The sequence below is a fragment of the Crotalus tigris genome, unplaced genomic scaffold, assembly GCF_016545835.1.
Source record: "Crotalus tigris isolate CLP2741 ecotype Arizona unplaced genomic scaffold, ASM1654583v1 scf7180000019203.361967, whole genome shotgun sequence".
Taxonomy (NCBI): domain Eukaryota; kingdom Metazoa; phylum Chordata; class Lepidosauria; order Squamata; family Viperidae; genus Crotalus; species Crotalus tigris.
The window spans coordinates 283,477-307,131 of record NW_024097431.1 but is presented as its reverse complement, the minus strand read 5'-3'; the positions used below and the strand labels follow the sequence as shown (position 1 = coordinate 307,131).

Here is a 23,655-nt window from a genome sequence, read left to right as displayed (position 1 = left end):
AAGCAGAAACCAGCTCTGTAGAAATGCAGATTTGGAGATTCATTCAGGAAGATTAGGGCCAGGAAGCTTGGAGCTGATGAGATTAGAAAGACAAAGACTCCTAAAATCTATGTACCCCACCCAACTGTAAAAACATGACATGATAGGATGGAGAGAGAAAGGGAGGGAGGGAGGGAGGAAGAGAGGGAGGGAGGGAGGGAGGGAAAGAGAGAGAGAGAGAGAGAGAGAGAGAGAGATCAACTCAAATTGGATTTTGCAACTAACAATCTTACTTGAATGTCATCTCCATGCAACTGAGGACAACAGTTAGTTTAGGAGTTAAGTGGTAGCAAGGAAAGCCAAGAACAGATCTAGATCAGTTCCCAAGAATTTGCTATTGCTCCTTGTAAGATTACACAAACTGATTATAAACAGTGATAATGTGATCACCAAAATGATTCACTGGAACATCTGTAAACATTATCATGTGCCAGTAATGAAAAATTGATGGGCATATATAATTAAAAAAGTAATCAAAATGAGCAGGTTAAAATATTGTGGGGTTTCTAAATACAAACTGATAAAATCTTAGCTCATAACACACCCGGTTTGACTCTGGCTGAAAAGAGTATAGATAACTGATGTGGCAGTAGATAGTAGAATAGAAGACATGGAATTGAAGAATTAAAAACATCAAGATCTAAGGACTGAAGTTGAAAGATTATGGCATAAACTGAGTGCTGTGCCAAAAAATCTTGAACAGCACAGAAAATCTGCACCTTGACAAAATTTCCATCTCTCAATTACAAAAGGCCATACTGCTTGGATCTGCACATATACTATGCCAGTACTTTATGACATTCTAAATTTTGGGAAGAACTCAACGTAAAGGAAAGCCAATACCAGATAAAGAACAGGCAACTGTAAGTTTTGCCAGAGGTTTTCTAATTTTTAATTTCAGCTCCTTGCAGTGTATTGTTAAACTGCTTAGCAATGAGTGGCTGCAGACCACTCAGATATTTCAATGAGAGAGAGAGAGAGAGAGAGAGAGAGAGAGAGAGAGAGAGAGAGAGAGAAAGAGAGAGGGGGGAGGGAGAGGCAGAGCGCATACCGGTTTGTCTAGTTGTTATGGCACCAGGCTAAAAATCAGGAAGCTGAGTTCTAATCCTACTTTAGGCATGAAAACCAGCTTGGTGACTTTGGACCAATCCCTCTCTCTCATCCCAACTCATTTCACAAGGTTGTTGTTCTGAGGAAAATAGAAGATGGGAGGAGTACTAAGCATGCTTATTACCTTGTTTATAAAAATAATAAAGGCAGGGTTAAAAAAAATAAAAAGATGCAGTTCAATTTTGCCTGGTGCTGACTAACTCTTGATTATCCTTGCCTTTTCTCTATCATTTATATTATTATTATTATTGTTATTATTATTATTATTATTATTATTATTATTCATTTCAGATTTTTTTTTCCTTTTCAATCTCCTTTATCCAAGCTGTATTCTTGTTGTATTTCTTTGGGTTTTTTTAAACTGTGCCCAGAACTGCACTATTTTTGCACAATCTGATTTGCACAACTGATTAGAAACAATGGCATGACAAAATAGCAACAATGGGTACATTGGAATACTTACAAGAGACACCACTTACCTGCAAGCAAGAATTGCAGGAACTACAAAACAAGGTAATAGAAAATAAACAAAATAAATTACTGTGGGACTTTAGAATTCAAACAGACCAAACACTCAAACAGCCACAAAGCCCTCAAACTTAACAATTCCTGAAAAGCAAAACAAAAAATTCTGTATAGTAGACTCTGCAATACCTGGAGATAACAGAATAGGAGAGAAAGAATTGGAAAAACATAACAAACCATGAAGACCTGCAAATAGAGGTAGATTGACCATTGCAAAAGGGAATAAAGATAATACCAATAGTAATAGGCATCTTAGGCAAAACTACAAAACATCTAGAGCACCACTTGTGCACCATTGGCACTGACAAAACTATCATCAGTCAATTGCAGAAGGCAACTTTATTTGGAACCGCTTACTTCTTGTAACAATACCTTAACACCATCAAATACAACATCTGCCTATCCCAGGTCCTTGGGAAGGACTCCATAGGTGGACACAAATGGCTAATCCAGTCTAAACATCTGGCTATCTATGCAATCAACCATAATGTAGTTTACTGTAAAGGAAAACAACACTAATTTATTGAGTTTCCAGAAATTCAATATTCAATAATTTAGAGAATAGTATTTCAGAAGTCTCTAACTAAAGCTTGGAATCAGAGGTTTATCAAAGCTATCTGGTGGCTTCTGTTCTTTGTAATTGTGGCGATATGCGACAACAACACATATGTATACCTGCCCTTTGTGCCCTAATCAGTGTACCCTTGAGGATCTCATAATAGTGCGACAGAATGCAATTAATGTTGCTAGTTTGTGGGCAAGATCTGTTTAACTTGTATGTATTTCAATCTTGTATTTTATATTTTAAATTTTATAACAAATAGTATGTCGTACTTCAGTTGTGATGCTTCTGACACAAATAAACAAACAAACTTTCTATACTATGCAAAGGACTTAAAAGATTCAAACATGGGAGAAAAAAATGGCTGGACATTTATTATAATACATTGAGACATATGTCTATAGTAAAATATTTAGCATAATATATTGTGATGTTACCTTCTAGTTACATGTCACCAAAGACTAATCAACTAACTTAGAAAAAAGGATAATGCCCATTACTTGTGCTGTACAGCATACTCTTTAGGACTAATATGCTGTGGAACTGTGAATGCAAATAGCATTAATTATAATAATAATAATAATAATAGTAGTAAAGTTGGAAGGGACCTTGGAGGTCATCTAGTCCAACCCCCTGCTCGGGCAGGAAACCCTACACCATTTCGGACAAATGGCTGTCCAGTCTCTTCTTAAAAACTTCCAGTGTTGGAGCATTTACTGCTTCTGGAGGCAAGCTGTTCCACTGATTATATATATGAATGAAGCTTTCATATAATTATTCTGCCTATCTTGATTTAAAAGAAAAATAAAACAAACTGGCTTTCAGGTTCCTTTGTAGAGCTTATATCTTAATTTTTCATTCCATCATAGTTGAACATCAGTTTTATGTTTTAATATGAAGTTATTTAAACTTCCTTTGATGTTTTTGTATGTGGTGAGTCTTTAAAAAATGCCATTTCTTGATTAATAGTATATTTATGCACTGAGAGAAGAGCTTTTCACCGCTTATATAAACTCTATTAAATATATAGAGATAAGTATGTTCTATTTGTATTTGTAAAAAAAATAAAATAAAAGCTATAGCATTCAAGCATTTCCAAATCACATCACCCTGGTTTTATTTGAAAAACGACGCAAGGGCAGTTTGAGTCTACATATAATTAGTATTTAAAGGACATGGACACACTGAATTGTTAAGGAGATTGCTTCCAGTAAATGGATTTTTGGACTTAATATTCTTATGGTGATATTCCATAGAAGTAGGAATTCCACTTACCTAATATATTTTGATACGAGGTGAAAGTCTCGCTGAAGAGACAGCAGTACAATACCAAATTTTGTTTTAAATTCTAGAGTCTGTATACGGGCAAAAGTCAGTAAAGTTAAATATGCCCAAATCCAGTTGAACCAATAGATTTCAAACTTTCTTTGTATCATAAATCAGTGAAATATAAGAGAGTTGGAGAGTAGGGTACAGAACAAAGTCTGCTCAGCCATAAATCTCAAAGGACAGCATTGTTCTTATCACTAATCTTCCCCTTTAACCTGTTATTTTTATGAGGATAAAAATGAAATATCTTCATGAGTGCCATCCTCAGTTAAATGAAAATGGGATACATATAATCAGTATACTAACATATAGAAACATAATAAATTACCATGATCACAATTAATCTTATTAATTTTTATCTAATTACATAATAATTAATTACTGTGAGCTAGGTAGGTGTAGTAAGACTAGAAACTAGCAGATTGTGAGTTCTAATCTCAATTTAAACATGAAACCAGCTTGGCCAGTCACCCTCTCTCTCAGCCCTTGGAAAAAGGTAATGGCGGGTTTCAGTTTTGCGTCGCAGCGAGACGGATGCAGAAAGGCAACGCTCTGTCTTCTGTCCCCGATTTCGCCCTGCTGGCCCTGAAAAGGACCTAAAGTCGCCTCAAAGAGGCGATGAAGAAGGAGGGGTGCCTTGTTGATCACGGAGAGACAGTGGTCTCTCTGTTAGATCCAAGGAAAGCCCTCTAAACTGGCAGGGGAAAGACTGTGCACACCTCTGCGGCCGGCCATTAGCTGCTGACAACCGAAGAACAAAAGCTTTAATTAGCACGTTGTAAACAGCATGTTTGGACTGGGTGAGAATATTGATCCTTTCTTTACTATTTTACAACTGAATTGCCTGGGAAAGGCTCCCAAGAAGTCTAAAACTTCCGGATGTGAATGGAAGTGGCATTTTAAATTTGTTATGAGGGACAGAAATACATAATCCTAAGTGAAAGTAATACAAAACTACAGTTTTGATAAATCTGAGAACTGAGATAATTGTTAAGATTTTCTCTTGGAAAAAAATTATTGAGGTGAAATATAAGAAATATAAGAAATCAACCATTTGTTTTAAGAGTGAAAAATGGACTTTGAATGACATCTAGTGGTGGATTTAAGTACCATAATTAGCTCGTTGGCTGCTTGGTACAGTTGGCAATAAAGGAAAAAATTTTGACATATTTTGACATATCTACTGAGCTTGGACTTTTAATCTCAAGAGCTAGTGGAAGAGAAAGAAAAATCTGATTTTTGAATACGTCTGACTGCAGGGAGGTGGAACACTTTGAACACTTGGAACATTGTGGACTACAACCTTACCTGACTGATAATTTTCAGGATACTTTAGACCAAGGATTAATATAAAATATTGCTATTAGGACTGGATTATAAAGGCTATATATAAAGACCAGAAAACTAGAGGAAATCTTGTTCCACTCTTACTGAGACTGGTGATATTAGAGGATTTCTAGGAATGATGCCTCAAGAAAAAACAAGTAATTTTCAGAAGGAAATACTCTCTATGTTACAGCAAATACATCAAACAATTGTTGCACAAAAAGAGGACATAAAAAGAAACCATAATAGACTAAAGATAACCTAGATGATATAAAGGACCAAACCTCCAAATTGAAGCTACAGCTGGAAAGTTCCCAGACAACGACTACAAAGTATGAACAAGTAAGCCAGAAATCAGAGGATGAAGCAGAAGAAATGGATCTAGAGATGGAGGATATAGGAGAAGGGAAATATGGACTGTCATATACAAATAAAATACTGCAAGACTACCTATAACAATGAAAATACAAAAGATCTCCATAATACACCTGAGGATAAGGAAGAAGATTCGAGAAAACAGAACATAGAGCAGGCAGGGGTAATGTCTAGGGAATGTGGATGGGTGGAGTTCCCCCCCCCAAAAAATACTCTATCTAAATTGCCTTTCTTACGCCAAGCAGCTTGCAAAAAATAGAAAGAAAATTTTGGGGCAGTTTAATTGCCTTGGCTTGGAAACCTACTTGGCAAACAAAGAAAGCAAGAGTTAGACTTAAAAAACAGAAGATTTGATTTATCAGAGAGAGCACTATCTATTTAATATACCTGTTTGAATATGATTAAAAGAATGGATGATCCTTAGATATAACTAGATTTTTATAATGGAAGATATAATTTAGAATTAAAATAGCATTTTGTTTTTCTTCTGATATGGGAAATTTGAAAAAAAGAAGATTGGTATGAATATTTTTTAGCTATGTAAACATAATTAATATTGAGAAAATCATAACTGATAAAGATACTGTAAATATTGATGGGAAATCAAATATTAATAAGAGCACAAAAACAAGACATTGATTTATGAATTGATATTATTGTTATCTCTATAATATTAGTAAAATATGATGAAGATGTCTATATTTAATTTTGTAAAAATCAATAGTACTAAGAATTGTAATTGTTCAATGAGGGGAAAAGGGAAAAAATATGGGGAAGAAAGGAAGATCAAGGAAAAAAAATACTGGAGTGTACAGTACTGAATAGATCTACCGTATTTTCCGGTGTATAAGATGACTTTCTAAACTCTGAAAATCTTCTCAAATGTCAGGGGTCGTCTTATACGCAGGAATATACGGGTAGCTGTTCTCTGAATTTAAAACCAATCTGCCCCCTAGTGGCCAGCCCTATTTTTTTTTTTTACAGAAATAAGCACTAGAGGACAAAGCTTTCTAGCAGCAAAGGAGCTCCTATTGTGCTCATCTATAAACAGAAATTCAATATTGTACTGTATTTTCTGGCGTATAAGATGACTTTCTAAACCCTGAAAATCTTCTCAAAAGTTGAGGGTCGTCTTATACGCCCAGTCCCTTATACGCCGGAATATACGGTATATTGAAGAAGTTAATGTTAAATATGTAAACCCAGACAACATGTTGTTTACTAAGCTCTAAAGATTGTAATTTTTAAAAATCAATAAAATTTATAAAAAAAAAAGAAAAAAAGGTAATGGCAAAACAGTTCTGAAAAACTTTGCTAAGAAAATTGTATGGACTTATCCAGGCAGCTCCCAGGAGTCACTAATGAATATCCAAGTTGAATCTGGATTCCCATCATATGGGGGGGGGGTTCCTGGCATTAATCTACACTGGCACCAGATGCAATAGCAAAGAAATGTTGTGGACCATTTACAATATTGTAGCAGCTGAAGTATCCTTTACCTTTTGCACTCAAACACCAGAAATAACATATTGCCCAATTGTGTGTATGTCTGCTTTTTCATGTCAAGGTACTGTTTCTTTTGTCATCAACTTTAGCATTCATTTTATGCTGATTAATTTGGAACATAATCCAAAATTTGCTTGGGGGGGACTAGAATGGACTCAAGTGGATTTATATCTGAGTAAATTTAAAATGAAGGAAATGATCAGTTGCAAGCCATGTTGACATATGTGGAAGTAAATCCCTTGAACACAATATGCCTTCTGAGAAATGTACCTAAGATTGTTTTTCTCCATTTCTCAGGATATTTGTAGGCTTGTCTTTCTTTGCCTGCTCTTCAGTAAATGTCAAAAGATCTGTAAATATTGAGAAGCTAACTTGAGCTTTGTTGTATGTGTGCACAGAGATAAAACTTGAGATTTTTTAAATCTAATTTGCATTTTTCTTAGATTTTGGGAATATTTTGGAGGTAGATTCTCTATAAAAGTAGAAACTGTATGAAAATAGCTGACAGTTTTCTGCTACAGCCATCTGTCATGTAGTTGTGACATATGTTTGATTTGTTTATTCAGTACTGAAGTGTAAATGGATACATTGAAGTAATGTTTGGCTTTAGTGATTAGTGAGTATCTGAACAGATACAAGAAGTGGATGCCTGCATAAACTTTCCTAAGCCTGATAAAATTTGCAAGGGAATGGACATGCACAGTAAATTCTACCCACTTTCCTCACACACTACCCACTTTCCTCCACAACACCCAGTAGAAATATTATGAAGTTGGTTTCATCCAGCTCTTTGTTTACTTGGCATGTTTTACCTTCAACTCTACCTAATTCAAAAGAAATTTCTCTATACTCATGAGGACCAGCAACTTAATTCAGTACCTTGTTGTTCTCCATAGTGTTGGATGGTGAGGGCAATGGTGGCTGGGGTTACAGGAATTTAAGTAATACAGTTAAAAGCCATCTGTTGGGCAGGCTAATTAAATTCATGTGTTTAAGGTTGCTGCCCTAGCAAGAACGCTGCCACTCTGTTCCTAATCACTAAACTTGGGTTATGAAAGAAGAGGTGTGATGATGGTGAAGGATGCGTTCCCTTCCCGTTTCATAAAGGGTTTTAACTTGCCTTGTTTCCTTCTGCTACCAATGTTTCGGAAATTTGAAACAACAACAAAAAGTGTGGTGCAGTCAGCTACCCGGAGGAAGAACGCCATCCCTAATCGTTTACGTCGTAAACGATTAGGGATGGCGTTCTTCCTCCTGGGTAGTTGGCTGTAGCACACTTTTTTGTTTGTTTGTTTCAAGTTTCAAATTTACGTTGATATAATTCGTAAGGTAAAAAGAGGCTATGCATGTCTTTGCTCTTGAATGGGTAATTTAACTGCCTGTGACATTTATCCAATACTTGATAGCAACAGTCGATAGAGGCTAGCGGGGGTTACCTTTGAAACAGCTCAAGCCTCAAGAACACCGCGCTCGCCCCTCCTCTCGCCGTTCCAAGCCCGGGCCAAAAGCGGTTTCTCACCGAGATTGGCTGCTTTGCTGCCTCGCGCGCCTCAAAGCGCGCGCAGGCTGTCCGTGGGAAGGGCGCCTGAAAGTTTCTTTCCTTGGCCAACGGGAAGGGCAGGGGCGCGCTCAGTCGCACAAAGGGAGCGAAAGGGAGGCGCCTTCCCGCAAAAGCGCTCGCTGCTGGGAAGAGTCTACACAAGGACGAGGCTCGACGGCTGTCAGGCGAGACAGCCCTGAGTCGCGAACCAATTTCTCCAAACTAGACACGGCTCCTTTGGCTTATGGCTGAAGCTAGCTTAATCTTTCTCTCGCTCGCTCTCTGACTGGCGAAAAGCCCGTTCTTTCTGAGCTATAATATCGCCCCCCCACCCCACCCCCGTCCGGTAGGTACAAAGCTCCCTCCCGCGTCCACTGGCGAACGAACGTGGCCTCTTGCATTTGATGGCGACTGGGTGAAATCACATCGAGCGGAGAGAAAAAAAAAAAAAAACTTTTCCGGGACGAGGGCGAGAGCGACCGCTCGGCCTTGCCTTCTTCCAACCCTGCCCCGTTTAAGTCCCCTAAGCGGGCCTTGGTCCGTTAAGTGAACCGAGGCCGGGAGAGGTTTGGCTACGCAAGAGCTGCACCTGCCGGAGCGCTTTCCTCCGGCCGGATCGCGAGCCCCGTCCGCTTCGGCTCGCTGCGCGTGTCTCTTCCTCCAATAGAGGGGGCGACTGAAACGCGTCGAGAACGCCGGCGGCGCTACAAAAAAAAAAAAAAAAAAAAGGCTTTGCATCCGAGGCTTCGGTGGGGCCAGCCGCCTTTCTCCGAGGATCGAGCTGGGACCAAGCTCAATAGGCGCAGACCCTGAACGGCTGCAGGTCTGGGGAGGTGCAAAGTCCCCCTAAAAGAAGGGAGGGTCCAATTGGGCTAACCCGGAGTCGCCCGCAGAGGTTATGTTGACTTGGAGGCAACTGTAAAGGAGACAGGCGGCGGATTGTCGGACGGCAGCGGGACTGGGAAGCCAACGTCTGGATCGCTGTTCCTTTTTTTTTTTTTTCCCCTCCTCCTCCTCCGCTTTCTTGGAGTTCCTGCTGGGGGAGACATTGCCGTCCCCCTCCCTCGAAAAAAAAAAAGACTGGCTCTGGATTGCGCTCACGCGCTTGAAGTGTGAAGGGCTCACTCTCGTTCTCTCTCGCTTTGATTGAGAAATCGACTCTTCTGTTTTCCGGGATCCTGGGATGTAAGCTCCTCCGGGTGAGAAATCTTCGCCTTTCGCCTCGCCTCCCCCTCCTTTTGCAGAGCAGCTGCTCTTGCTTTTGCTCCCGGAGGACGGAAGAGAGAGGAGGGTAGGGTGGGGATTTCTTTCTTTCTTTCTCCCCCCCCCCCCTTGTAAATTCAATGGATATGAACTTGGTGGCTTTGGAACCTCGCTGGTTTGGAATATCTGGGTGCTGAGATCGCCTTCTGGAGCAACGGAAGCAAGTTCATCGGGGAGAAGGATTTGCCGAGGAGCAAGATGCCTCTGGCCACCTTCTACTTCGTGTTGCCCTTAATGGGTAAGTGCCCGGTGCGTTAAATCTTTGATATGTGGCTATGTGCAATCTTCCTTGGCTTTGTGAGTTCCAAGCAGTAGCTGATTGCCGATTGTCTTTGAAAGACACTGTTCTCTATCGATTTGAGACCAATGTTTGCAACACGGAGAAGGGATTTACGCTGTAGTTCAGTGTATGCTTACTTGCCTGTGGGTCTCATTGGAATTTAGTTGGGCTTACTTCTGAGTAGAACTTACACAGGGTGGTGCTGTTGGCAAAAGATGCTGCCTTTTGATTTTAAACTAGAAGTAACTTGGAAGTAAAACTTTCCAAGTAAATTCATCTTTATGAGAAGAAAGTGGGGATTTCATTATAAGATGTATAGTTGCCTCCTGCCTGTACTGAGCTGTGGCAGTAAAAAGACTTGTTATCTCCAGTCCACTGTGGCTTGCAAATAGGTGTGGGGTGGGTTTGAGTGCATACATGCCAGTTTGTTTTTTATTGGAAAGGAAATAAAGAACTAAAATATGACTATATTGGTCATATCAAGAACTCTGGGGAAGAGGACTTTGAAAATCTGATTCTTTTAAAATCTTTCCAGTGAAAGAAATCAGAAACCTAGCTTTTTTTTAAAAAAAAAAGAAGCTGAAGTTTGAAAGATTCCTGGATATTTAAGAATATTGCTCTCCTTTGACCTTTTTCCTGACTGAAGTTAAAATCACAACACTGCCTTTGTACAAATGAGCATTTAATTTCCTAATGCTGTTGTCAAAGGGGAAGTTTCTGTACTTTGATAGTTAACCTCCATAAATATGGGTTTTCTAAAGAAAATGAAACTTGGGGAAAAAAAAACCTGCTGTAAAACGGGGTAATGGGTCAGCTGACTTTATCTAACACAACTGGTGCATCAATTGGGCAATGACTTTTTAAAAAACATTCAATTTTAAAGAAATTCCTGAAGAGGGAGAGACCTTAGCCTTCCATTTGCAAAGTTGTCTTTGGTGTCTTTGCTATCCTGAGAAAGGCGACCAAAGCCAAGCTCTCTCCCACATTGAAACCCTGCAATTATTGTAGTTTTGTGCATGTTCTCTTGGACTGACCTCTCAGGGTTGACAGGTTCTCTTTTGCTCTCTTTGAACACAGAAGTACTCTTCTCAGCTGAAGTGAGTGGGCTGCTTGGAGGAGACCATCTGGATTGTGTGAAAGCCAGCGACCAGTGTCTCAGGGAGCAGAGCTGCAGCACTAAATACAGGACATTGAGGCAGTGTGTAGCTGGCAAAGAGAGCAACTTCAGCCGGGCAGCAGGCCTGGAGGCAAAGGACGAGTGCAAAAGCGCCATGGAAGCTCTCAAGCAGAAATCCCTCTATAATTGCCGCTGCAAAAGAGGCATGAAAAAGGAGAAAAACTGTCTGCGTATTTACTGGAGCATGTACCAAAGCTTACAGGGTACGTGGTTGTCATGCACAACATCCTTCCCTGCCACCTCCCTTCCCCAGTGCTAGAAAGGAATACCCTCTGTCCTGCCCCCCCCAGGTCCTCCATCAGCTGACCTTGTAATTTTCTTTATGCTCTTTGGCTGCAGAGGGAGGACCACTGATGCCACCCAGCTAGAGCAGCTGTTGCTGGTTCAGTTTCCTATTGTTGAAAATGCACACTAAAAGATTTTCCCCAGAAGGGACTCATCTGACCTTTGTAAACCAAAGTCAAAAGGGGAGTACAGATCTACAAAGCATTAGGAACTTCCCCTCCTCCCAACAAAGACTATCAGCACTTGTTAATGAAATACAAAATTGGGAGATTATACAGGCCAATTTCTCACCTATGAGGTCAAATTGAAGTCAAACCTCCCCTAATCAAGCTACCCAGGCATTATATCTAACAGCAACATCCTTTCTGTATAGTGTGGGAGTAGATAAATTTTGGGGAAAGCTTCCTTAATAACATGCTGACATCAAACCAATGAAAAAAATAAAATCATCGTTTCCTGAGGCAATAGGGATCACTAGAATACAGCTCTTGTTGAGAATGTAAAGTTCAGCTATGTATTCTTGTTATCCTATATGTCTTACAAGAATGTCTCTTTATATCTATGAGGCTTAGCTGAATCAATATTTTATTTGCTGCTAAACTAAATAGTTTAACTTTGGGTTATTGACTGTAGCTTGCTACTTGGGATCTTTCATCCAAGTATGTGTATGCATTTTTATTTCTCATATTTACCCACTAGTACCTCAGGCAGTGGTTATGGGATTATAAAATAAGATAGGCTGAGAAACAAGTAGCCAAGCCTATAGTCTCCATTGCTTCAAGTAAAAGGGTGGAATATTTGTCCCAGATTGAGAAAGGCTGCTGGTCTATATCTCATTTTTAAAAAGATCAGTTTTCCCACATAATTCTGTAAACACTCATACATTTCTCATAGAATATCAAATTTAATTGAGGAAGGAATTATTGTAATTCTTATTGATGAGTTTTTTTCCTTAGTTTTCTGGCACCCTCTTAATTAAAAAATATACTTGTTCCACATGTATCGAATGCAGATCTAGATGTAGATCTAAATCGATTTGGTTTACAGGAAAAGTTGACAGCAAAGTACTTTTTTCTCTAACATCTCTATAAAATGATTATTATAAATATAACACCACCTCCCATTTTTTAAAAAAAATATTTTTTCTTTTCGTAGAATTATTTATTTGATTTCTGTCCCACCTTTATTTGTAAATCCAAATTACTTATAAAGTAAAAATAATTGAACTTCATAGTAATGAGTCCTTGAAGTTTGTTTTCCTATCTTTAACAGCTACAGATATGAAAGAGAAAGAGTTAAAATTCCTTCCATTGAAGCTTTTGTAGGATTTTTACCAAAGAGTTGAAGAAAATCATATGGTGGATGGGAGGCCAAATAAAAGGGGAAAGTAGTAGTAATTGATTGCATTGTCGTTTTGTTGTTGGGAATAGCCTGGAGATTCTAGGAGTGTTGAAGTTTCAGAAAATGTTTTAAAAAGCATAAAAGAAAAAAAACATTTTAAATTGTTTTTAGGAAATGATTTGCTTGAAGAATCACCTTACGAACCAGTGAACAGCAGGTTAACGGACATATTCAGGCTAGCACCAATTGTATCAGGTAAATGGCTTATGTTTCTTCTACAGAACTGTAGAGTGGCCAAAATTGAGCATTTTAAATGAAGTAATGCATTTTTCTATGGTTTTATACCTTTAATAGGTCTGGTTCTGTATTATGCAAGTTTAATCAAAAGCAAAGTCTATTTTGTAGGATGTGGTTTAGGCAAATTAAGTTTAGGCCAAAGCTGTAAACCCTCTTGTCTTTTATTATTATTATTCCCTATTGCTTTTGCTATTATGAGACTTGGAGCAAAAACATACAGGGCTCTAACATAAATTTATTGGTCTGATATCAGTGCTTGATTATTTAAAAACCTGTAGCCTAGATGAGTACATATTCCCGTTCATTGTTTAGTTACCATAATATGAAGTGATTACTCACATGAGTTAAACAAAAAGTATAACTAACAACAGCAAGAAACAGCATATCTCATCAACCCAACTGACAAGTCATAATGTTTTCTGTGAAAGCAGCCTATACATTCATTTGTGACTCAACTGATATACATGCTTATGTGGGAAAAAGTCCTATGTCAGCTATATTTATGAGAAAAGATGATTTGTGTTCTATTGTTCTTAAATGACATTGTAGTATAAATGGACTGCAAGACTCATCTAAAAACATTTTCTATTATGTTCCAGCTCTTTACATTGTTTATGTACTTTCACAAGAAAATTTTATAAAGGACGTGGAGAGAGAAAAACTAAATATACCTGTAGGTGGCAATCTGATCTTCTGCCTTTAGAATGTACAAAGCAAGATCTGGTTGCTAATGTATCTGGCACAGATTTCTTTCATTGACACCAGGGTAAAATAAGATGATTTTGTTTCATGTTTAGATAAGGAGGAAATGGATGGTGGTTTTTTTTATACTAAATGGAAAAAATATTTTATTCTTATTTTCTCTTTCTTGTGGGGTTAGAAATCGCATGGAGTTCTTTGAGGTTTACTCCCATACTAGATTGATCTTTTGTTCTTTTATTCATTTTGCTTTCATAATTCTCCCACAGTATTATCTTGGACAATTATTCCAGTGCAAAGTGAAATTGGACCTTATTTAGGCTTCCATATTTAAATTGCATTTCTGGTAGATCAGAAAGATATTTAAAATCTCAAGTTAAAACCAATTAAGGAATGCGTGGCACCTTCAAAATCTTGTCTTGTAATTAAATATACTCAGTATATCAGCCAAGCTTGCATGTTTGCAGTTTCTACTCAGCTCCTTGATGAAAACAGGAGCACCAGCATGCTAGGATAAGTGGCCTGGCGAAGAAATTGTTTTTTTGAAGGCTTTCCAAATAAGTACTATTACTATTTCATCTGAATAGGCTGATGCAAACTTTGCAGCTAAGCTTTTAATGGTCTTTTAAAATCAATTTGAAATTATTTTTTAATCTGCTTTCAGAGCTAATTTGATTTTAATCTAAGCTTTTCTGGCTGAATTGTGATTTTTTTTCTTTTCTTTTGACAAGGCAAGTGTATTGCTTTGTTTTAAGTTGTTAATCTTGTTAACACTACAACTGTCTGTTACAGTAACCTGCATGATCTATGTACTTATGCAGTTGGAACTATTTTGTATTCTTCTCCTGCTATCCCCATGTATTCAGCAGTAGGATTAGTTTTCAAAAGTACATAGAAGTTTCTCTACTTTAGACAACACTGTGAATATGGATCACTATTTTAATGCATTGAAAGTACTGAACAGCAACAGTTGTCTCCTAATTAGATTCTTACTATGTTAATTTATTGATCTGCTGTACTCCCCTGTTTCAAGCTTAGTGGATGTATAACCAGAAAGAATACTGTGTTTGAAATGTTGGTTTTTTACTGATTTGATTAGTAACTTGCTTAAGGCAGCAGGGTTTCTATCTGCTTATCTGCCAAATCTGGTCAATGTTTACCTTGCATATTAAATATACTCAAGACAATGTTTTCCCTTGTCAGAGTTATATATGAGCATAGCTGAGGTCAGATGTTGGCCTGTTTTATATGACCACAATTTTGTGTGTCTCCCATATGGCTTTCTTTACAGAGTGAGACCAAGCTTCTGAATAATTTATTAGATGCAAGTTGGAAAATCTCAACTCTCTCTGGGTATTTTGTAAAAGAAATAGTGGACTGGTGAAAATTAATGGTTCGTTTCTGCTTTACGTATTTTTCAATAAGCAACAGGTTGTATGTTTCTAGAGTCACAAAAAAATGAGAATGACATTTTGCATATTTGCATAATTTTCTTCTTTCCCCCATTTCTTTTCTATGTAATTGTGCTACACTGGTGTGGCATACTTTTATGCAAGTTACTGATTTTTGGTGTTAATGTTTGGAGAGTATCACAACTGACAGTGAAATAAGGTTGTATTTTTTAACCTGTTGTATAAAGAATCCCACCCTATCCCGTCCAATTGTGTCTGATTCTCAGAGATTGCCTGTTGTAACCTCTTGCAGTTTTCTTCGCAAGATATTTTGGAAGTGGTTTGCCATTGTCTCCTTCCTAAGGCTGAGACAGTGACTGGTCCAAGTCACCCAGCTGGCTTTGTATACCTAAGGAAGGGCTAGAACTCGTGGCCTCCTGGTTTTGAGCCTAATGCCTTAACCATTACATCAAACTGGCTCTCAAAGAATCATATCCAATATGTTTATTATATTAATTGAAGCAACTCATTCTAGCAGTATTGATGACTGAATGAGTAGGCCAGTAGTAGAACAGGTACTTTGTTTGGAGGAAGTCCCAGGTTAATTGCCAGTCTCTATAGGAAAAGTAGGAAAGACCACCAAAGAATTGCTACTGATAAGTGCAAGAAAAGTATCTGCTCTTCAGCCTACTTACAAATGAACTGAAGAAGGAGTAAGAAAATAGGATTATCAGATTTGCATATGACAAAAAGATAGGGGGAAAGCAAACACGTAGAAGACAGTAACAAGATTAATAAAGGTTTGACATGTTGGAATAATGAACAGAAACCAACAAGATGAATATCAATAGAGACAATTGGTAAGCCCTACCTTTCAGTAGGGAAAACCAAAGGCATGGGTGTAAAATCAGAGTAGAGACATACTAGGCAAACTATATGCAAAAAGTAATCTGGCTGGTTTGGTGTATCACGAGCTGAATGTCAATTAAGAATGCGACGTTGCAGAAAAGCAGTTGCGATTAACAGATATAGTGGCAAGAGCAAGATAAAACATTGTCTCTCTCTCTCTCCCTATTTTGTATTAGTCAGACTACCCCTAAAATGCTGCATTTAGTTTTGGGCACTGTATTTTAAGCAAAACATTGGCAAATTGAAAAATATCAGAAAAGTGTAACCAAGATGACAAGGAGCATGGAAGGTTCAGTCCAGAAAAAGAAGATGGCAGGGAGGCATGAGAGCTGTCTTGAAGTATCAAAAGGTCTGCCATGTAGAGGATGGGGTAAAATTAGAGTTGCTTTTTAGGTTTAAATTATAAAGCAGCAGATTTTGGTTATAATGGGATAATGTAGTGTAAATTCCTGTTCTGGGCAGAGATCAAACTAAATGTTCTCCGAAGTTCTATACTTTATATTATATTCTACTATTGATAATACTGTTGTACTATCTGATTCATAGACCATCATTTCAAAGATATTTCTTTACCTAAACAAGAAATAGAAATATCATGGGAGCAGGCAAAAAAGTGTGGGAGTAGGAGTGACTTCCTGCTGATTTTCCTTGTGGGAAGCTGGCAGGGAACATTTGAAATAAGTTTGTAAAATTTCAGTCCCACAGGAGTGATGGGTCTTGGCCGAAACTGTGAAATTTCAATCCTTGAGGTATATGGTACTGTCATCACCTCAGAAGAGTTCATAGTTCCTGCTGACTTCCTCACTGGCTTGTGGGAAGCTGATAGGACGCGTTCTTTTCATAATATGGGCTGGCATTATTTCTCCTCCCTCGTTACCATCGATTGGAAGCAGGGACCAGAAGGAGGCAGGAAAGGTGTAGATATACTCAGTGCTTTTTTTGTAAAAAAAAAAAAAAAAAAGGTGCTGGAACTCACACACGTCATACAACCCACCTTGCCTACCCTACAAGGTTCCATCCAAAAAAGGTGCTGGAACTCCGTTCTGGGTGTTCTATGATGAAAAAATGCCCTGGATATACCCATGATGACCATGTGATTTTGGATGATCATGGCAGCATGGAGGTACAGTGTAATTGAAGTAGCCTCAAGTTGCCAAATTTCAGTCTCTTGGGATGAATGAATCCAGGATTTTGGACGCATGCTGTAAATTAGCCCATTTGAGGTATATTGGTTCAAAAATTGTTGCCCAATGATGTGCCATTTTGCCCAATTGAATATTACAAACAGAGACAAAAAATTTAGAAATATAGAGATTATTATTTTAAGGCAGCATCTTGCCTTAAACGATAAATCTGTGGATAACAAGACTTTGAAAAAGCATACTTTATTTATATATATATATATATATATATATATATATATATATATATATATATATATACACACACATACACTAAAGCTGTGCCACCACTTTGTGCACACATAAAATACACAAAAAAAAAAACCTTTCCCAGGCTCTTCAAACAAAATAATTTCTTTAAAAGAGGGATATGTGTTATTCTTTACTGTGCATAATAAGGTTTATTTGTACTTACTATGTAACCATGATTATCAGGATATTTGATAACAAGGACCACATGTTTTGGTGTTATAAATGCAATCTTATATTGTAGAAAAATATCTAGTTATTATAAAGAAGTGGCCTCATTTGTACAAGCAAGAAGTACTTTGTGGGAGGCTGTTGAAATACTGTACACAGCAAGACTATCCCATTGTTTGGTCTTCTTTGCTTTTTATTACTTTTGGGAGCAGTAATATTGAAAGAATTTGATAGAGTTGACATTTGGGAAAATATTATTTCAGTGCATTCTTAAAAATGCTGCATAATGTTTGGTGCCACGCATTTCATATTCATTTTTCAAAACTATCCAAGTTTCTTTTATGTGAACAGCCCTATGATGTATACTGGTTTCATATAAATAGCTGAAGATTACCCAGAAATGAAGGAAGAATGGGACTTTAGTCCCATATGACTCCCTACATAATTCCCTGCTTCCAACAGAACCTCTCTAATTCACAGCTTCTGGAGGCAGATTGTTCCACTGATTAATTGTTCTAACTGTCAGGAAGTTGCTACTTACCGTAGTTCTAGGTTGCTTCTCTCTTTGGTTAATTTTCATCTGTTGCTTCTTGTCCTGCCTTCAGATGCTTTGGAGAATAGCTTAACTCCCTCTTTCTTGTGGCAGCCCCTGAGATATTGGAACACTGCTATCATGTCCCCCCTCGTCCTTCTCTTCATTAGATTAGACACATCCAATTCCAGCAACCCTTCCTTATATGTTTTAGCTTCAGTTCCCTAATCATCTTTGTTTCTCTTCTCTGTATTCTTTCTAGAGTCACAACATCTTTTTTACATTGTGGTGACCAAAACTGGATGCAGTATTCCAAGTGTGCTCTTACCAAGGCATTGTAAAGTGATATTAACACTTCATGTGATCTTGATTCTATCCCTCTGTTAATGCAACCTAGCACTGTGTTTGCTTTTTTGGCAGCTGCATCACACTGCTGGCTCATATTGAGATCCCTCTCACAGTTACTATCATTGAGCAAGGTACCACCTATACCATACCTGTGCATTGGTTTTTCTTGCCTAAACGTAGAACCTTACTTTTTTCACCATTGAATTTCATTTTGTTAGATAGCGCCCAGTGTTCAAGACTGTCAAGATCCTTCTGTATCTTAAGCCTATATCCCTGGAGTGTTGGCTATTCCTGCCAGCTTGGTGTCGTCTGCAAATTTGATGAGTTCCCCATCTATCCCCTCGTTCAAATCATTGATGAAGATGTTGAAGACCACTGGGCCCAGAACAGAACCCTGGAGCACCCCACTACACACTTCCCTCCATGTAGATGCAGTTCCATTGAGGACCATACGCTGAGTATGGCCAGTCAGCCAGCTACAAATCTATCCGATGGTGATGCTATCTAACCCACATTTTTCTATCTTATCAAGTAGTAAGTTGTGGTCTATTTTATCAAATGCCTTACTGAAGTCCAAGTAAATTATATCCACAGCATTCCTCTGGTTCACTAATTTTGTAACCTGATCAAAGAACACAATAAGATTTGTATGGCATGGTCTGTTTTTGACAAACCCATGTTGGCTTTTAGTAATGACTTTGTTTGCCTCTAGGTGTTCGCTGATTCATTGCTTGATTATCTTTTCCAGAATCTTCCCAGGTATTGAGGTCAGGCTGATAGGTCTGTAGTTTCCTGGATCCATTTTTCCCCTTTTTTGAAGATGGGAACTACATCAGCTCTTTTCCAGTCCTCTGGTAGTTCCCCAGTGCTCCAGGATCTTTGAAAGATATAGTTTAGTAGTTCTGAGATCACATATACCAGTTCCTTCAGAACCTTGGGGTGTAATCCATCTGGTCCTGGTGATTTGAATTAGTCTAGGCTGGACAGTTGCTCACTTGCCATTTTCTTCCCTATCTTAACTTGTGTTTCTATTCTGTTTTTTATGGCACTATTTTTGATAGGTTGGTCTGTTTTTTCCCTTTGTGTAAAGACAGATGCAAAAAATGAGTTAAATAGTTCTGTTTTCTCCCTATTGCTTGTCACCTTCTTGCTACTTTCTCCTACCAATCATTTTCTTAACTTTTTTCTTGTTTTTTCATGTTGAAAGAAGCTTTTTTTTTGTTATTTTTTACTTTTGTCACAAGCCTTAGTTCATTTTGATCCTTAGCTGTCCTCACTTCATCTTTGCAGGCTCGGGATATTTGCTGATATTGTGCCTTAGTTATGTGCCCCTCTTTCCACTCTTCATTCTTTCATTCCATCATTCTTTTAGTATGAGTGATGACAGTCCTGTTTCTTTCACAGAATAGCATTATGATATTGTCAAATTTCTGCTGGGGGAAAAACTTTTTTTTTTTTTTTTCAAAAATTACACCTGCAAATTTATCCAGTTCTGTTTGCTGATTCTTCCTATGGTAGTAGTGGGAAGTATGATAGGAAATTCATATTTGGGCTCAAGATTTAGATTTGCTGATTCTTGAATTACATTAGTCTCTGAAATAGTCTCTGAAATAAATCCTATGTTAAAGGCAGTAATCTTATTGATTACTGATTCTTACTGATCTTAGAGATTTTCATCTAAGTACAACCTAAGTACAACTCAGATTGGCCACACATTGTTCATTTGTATAGTTGCACTATAACTGTTTTTCTGTGGTATGATCTTGGTACTCTTTCTAGCAGTCCGAAGAAACCAGATGAACTTTGGAATTTGTATTGATCTTTCATAGCTGATTATCACCGAGTCAGGAGAATTGTAAAAGTTGGGGAAAAAAGAAACAAAAGAAAGGTGCTTTTTGCTTTGTCATGAAAGACTTCAGATTGCTTGGAAGGAGGGAGACAATGCCTTTAAATTCTTCTTTAAATTCTTCTCCTCCGTTCAGCAACTTCTGAAAATTTCCAGTGAATGAAAACAGGAACATGTAAGAGTGGCCAGCAAGGCTTCCAATTACAAATAGGTATACTAGACAGTTTGAACAACTTAAACTATATTTATGTTAGCTTTGATCATTATCTTAACACATTCTGTTTGATTCAACTGAGGAATGATATATATACAAAAGCATATGCATGTTAGTATTCCTTCAGCTAAACCAAATCTTGTAGGTAGATCTCCGTTTTCACAATGGAGTTTGTAAACTCTGTAGTCTGATCTCCCCTTAAATGTTGGATAGGAAGGAAGCTGAAGGACTGCAGGTATCCCAACGACAAGTGGAACACAAGGTGCCTCAGGATGGGGATAGCTTCGGGAGGCCTGGGGCAGGCAACCATCACATTGAATAGGCCTCTGAAGGCCTCCCTTTCAGGCACCCGGTATTTGGTATAACGACTGTCCCATTCGTTTAACTTTTGCATCAGGGAGAGCAAGGAATGGGGTTGTTAATTGAGACTATTTCAACTAACGACTGTTGCGACATACGAGCATAATGGGTAGGCTCCATTATAGTTGTATCTCGAGGACTACCTGTGTGTAAGTTGTAAATGTAGTGCAGAATAATCAGTAGGAATTTTATTTCAGCTGTGTTAAGACTATGCTGCACTCTGACACACTTAGCTAACATTCAAATTCATGTGATACTGACCTAGCATGTACCTTGTGGGTCTCCTGCTGTGAACATGAACCACAAATCTGTGAAATTTGGAAGCATTTTAACAGACAGTGGTCTATGAAAATATAGTCAAGTTTGAGAAAAATGATTATTATGCAATTTGTGTGTCTCCAGGGATAGTGGTCAGTGTGGAAAAGAGCTGGTTAATTCTCTGTTTTTGTTTGGAAAGAAAATGATTTGGGTATAAAATTCAATAAAGATATGGCTCTTTAGTGAGTAGACTGTTGCATTATAACAGTTGGCAATGGATTAGAGTAGAGGACTCTGATTTGGAAGGGATCTCTGCATACATTTTTCATTATCAAAAGTGTATTCTTGATATATGCCATAGTTGAACATTTGTTTTTATAAATAGGCATAGAGACTGAGCCAATTTTTTTAATTGTAGAGTTATATAATGCCCTTCTTAAAAAACAAGAATCTTGAACATATATCACACTAGAATGTATTGTTACATTCCACTTTCATAAATGTGTATACATTTATATCTTGGATTTACATTGTGAATGCTTGATAAAGAAGAAACACCCTGAAATCCTATTGGTGTTAGTAGATAATAATATCAACTGGAAACAAACTATTTTTATGAAACAATAGTTGATTAAAGGATTGTGAAATCCATTACGTTCCATTAGATAATGGAGTTCACCTAATGTTGTTTAGTACATGTATCGCTTTATACAAGTATGGTGATGCTATTTAAAATTCAGTGACATCATCTTGGAAAGTTATTTTAGCTCCTTTTGTAAGCAGATAAGATACCTTGAACTTAGCAATAGCAATAGCATTTAGACTTATATACCACTTCACAGTGTTTTACAGCCCTCTCTAAGCCGTTTACAGACTTTACATATTACCCCAACTGTTATGTCCCGAGCCTTGCAAACGGGCTCGGGGCGTTTGCAGGCAGTCCCGGGCAGATGCAAGCTGCCCGGGACCAGACAGGCTGTCGCCAGCGCCTGTGCACATGCGCGGGTGCTGGCGCGGGAAAAGTAACACATTGACCCGGGAATTGCCTATATAAGAGGCTGGGAGGTTTTGGATGTTGCTGAAGCCTTCACCTGTAAACTGAACACAGAATAAAAGAAAACCTGAGAACTACAACTGCTTCTCGCGTCTGCTTTTCGCCAAGGACTCAACACTGGCGACGAAGGTGGGATGCCTTACATCGCCTGGAAAGGAAGAGGTGTAAGCTTACCCAAGTGAGTCCTGAGCGGCGGAACGGCGTTGACTTGGCAGCTACCCGCCAATCCAGTGCGCATTCGGGGGTAGGCTGGCTGATAGACCCGTCTCCTGAAAATGGCAAAAGTCGGAAGGCTTTCGGAATTCGACGTCTCACATCCAGAGCGGTGGGAGTCCTACGTAGCCAGGGTGGAAAATTACCTCAAGGTAAACCAAGTGAGGGAAGATAGCTTGAAAGCTGCCACCCTGCTTTGTGTCTGCGGTCAAGACGCCTTCGAAATTGCAGAGAACCTTGCAGCACCTGTCCCATTAGAGTCTGTCAGCTACGCAGATCTAAAGAAGCTATTGAAGGAGCACTTCCAGCCCAAGATGTCCGTCATCGCATGGCGCCACACCTTCGAGCAGAGAGATCAACGATCCGGAGAGTCGGCCAAAGAATACATCGCCGCATTGAGGAAGGCCGCCAAGCACTGCGAGTTCAAGGACCTCGAAGAACGACTGAGGGACCGATTCGTGTGCGGCTTAAGGCATCGAGATCTACAACAGAGGCTTTTCGCCAAAGAAGACTTGTCCTTCCAAGATGCCTTAAGAGAGGTCACCGCAGAAGAAGCAGCAGGCGGCGCCGTCAAAAACATGCGGCCGATCAGGAACAGTCCAGATGTTGCATCCGTGCACCAAGAGGACGTCCAAGGGAACTCCGAGGAGGATCCGGACGAGGAAGTCGACCGTCTCCACCCCACGAAGGAAGGGAATCAGAAAGGAAGCTCTGCAGTTCCCCTCAAGTGCATCGGCTGTGGAGGTCGCCACAGGAGAACCGACTGCAAGTTCCGCTCCGCTATCTGCCGGGCGTGCGGGAAACAAGGACATATTGCAGCTGTGTGTCTGGGCCAACGAAAGGTACAACCTCAGGAAGAACTGCGCCTGAAAGGTACCAGGGTCCCCAGCCAGAATAGGGTAGGTTTTTGTGCTTCGCGAAGAAGCATCTTCAGGACAGGCACACACAAGCCCATCAAGAAAAAGCTGTCACTCAAGGTGAAGCTACAAGGGGTTCCATTAACTATGGAACTAGACACGGGGTCTGCCCTTTCAATCATATCCTTACATACATTTAGGAAGATTTGTTCCGGCAGTGGAACTCAGGCTAAATTAAGGCCTTCTGACATTGTGTTAACAGACTTTCAAAATTCGAGAGTGTGTGTTAAGGGGGAGGCCACCCTTAACGTACAGTATAAGAATTTTGAAGGTCCACTAGACATATTAGTAGTAGGGGGTGAACGAACGAGTCTCATAGGACTCGATTGGTTTCAAGCCTTGGGGATACACGTCACGG

The 23,655-nt window shown here is 38.9% G+C and overlaps 1 protein-coding gene across 3 annotated transcripts in view; it reads left to right on the top strand.

Moving 5' to 3' along the window:
- The first annotated feature begins 8,352 nt into the window (after positions 1 to 8,352).
- The window catches only part of GFRA1 (GDNF family receptor alpha 1), a 245,027-nt gene continuing 229,724 nt past the window's right edge, over positions 8,353 to 23,655 (top strand). Inside the window, exons 1-3 of one of the 3 annotated variants that reach the window (XM_039361116.1) lie at positions 8,353 to 9,813; positions 10,933 to 11,235; positions 12,830 to 12,913. In XM_039361116.1, coding sequence (XP_039217050.1) covers positions 9,774 to 9,813; positions 10,933 to 11,235; positions 12,830 to 12,913 — 427 coding nt within the window. In that variant the 5' untranslated portion in view covers positions 8,353 to 9,773. The remainder of the gene's footprint in view (positions 9,814 to 10,932; positions 11,236 to 12,829; positions 12,914 to 23,655) is intronic. The other 2 variants (XM_039361114.1, XM_039361115.1) reach the window with 2 other exon arrangements.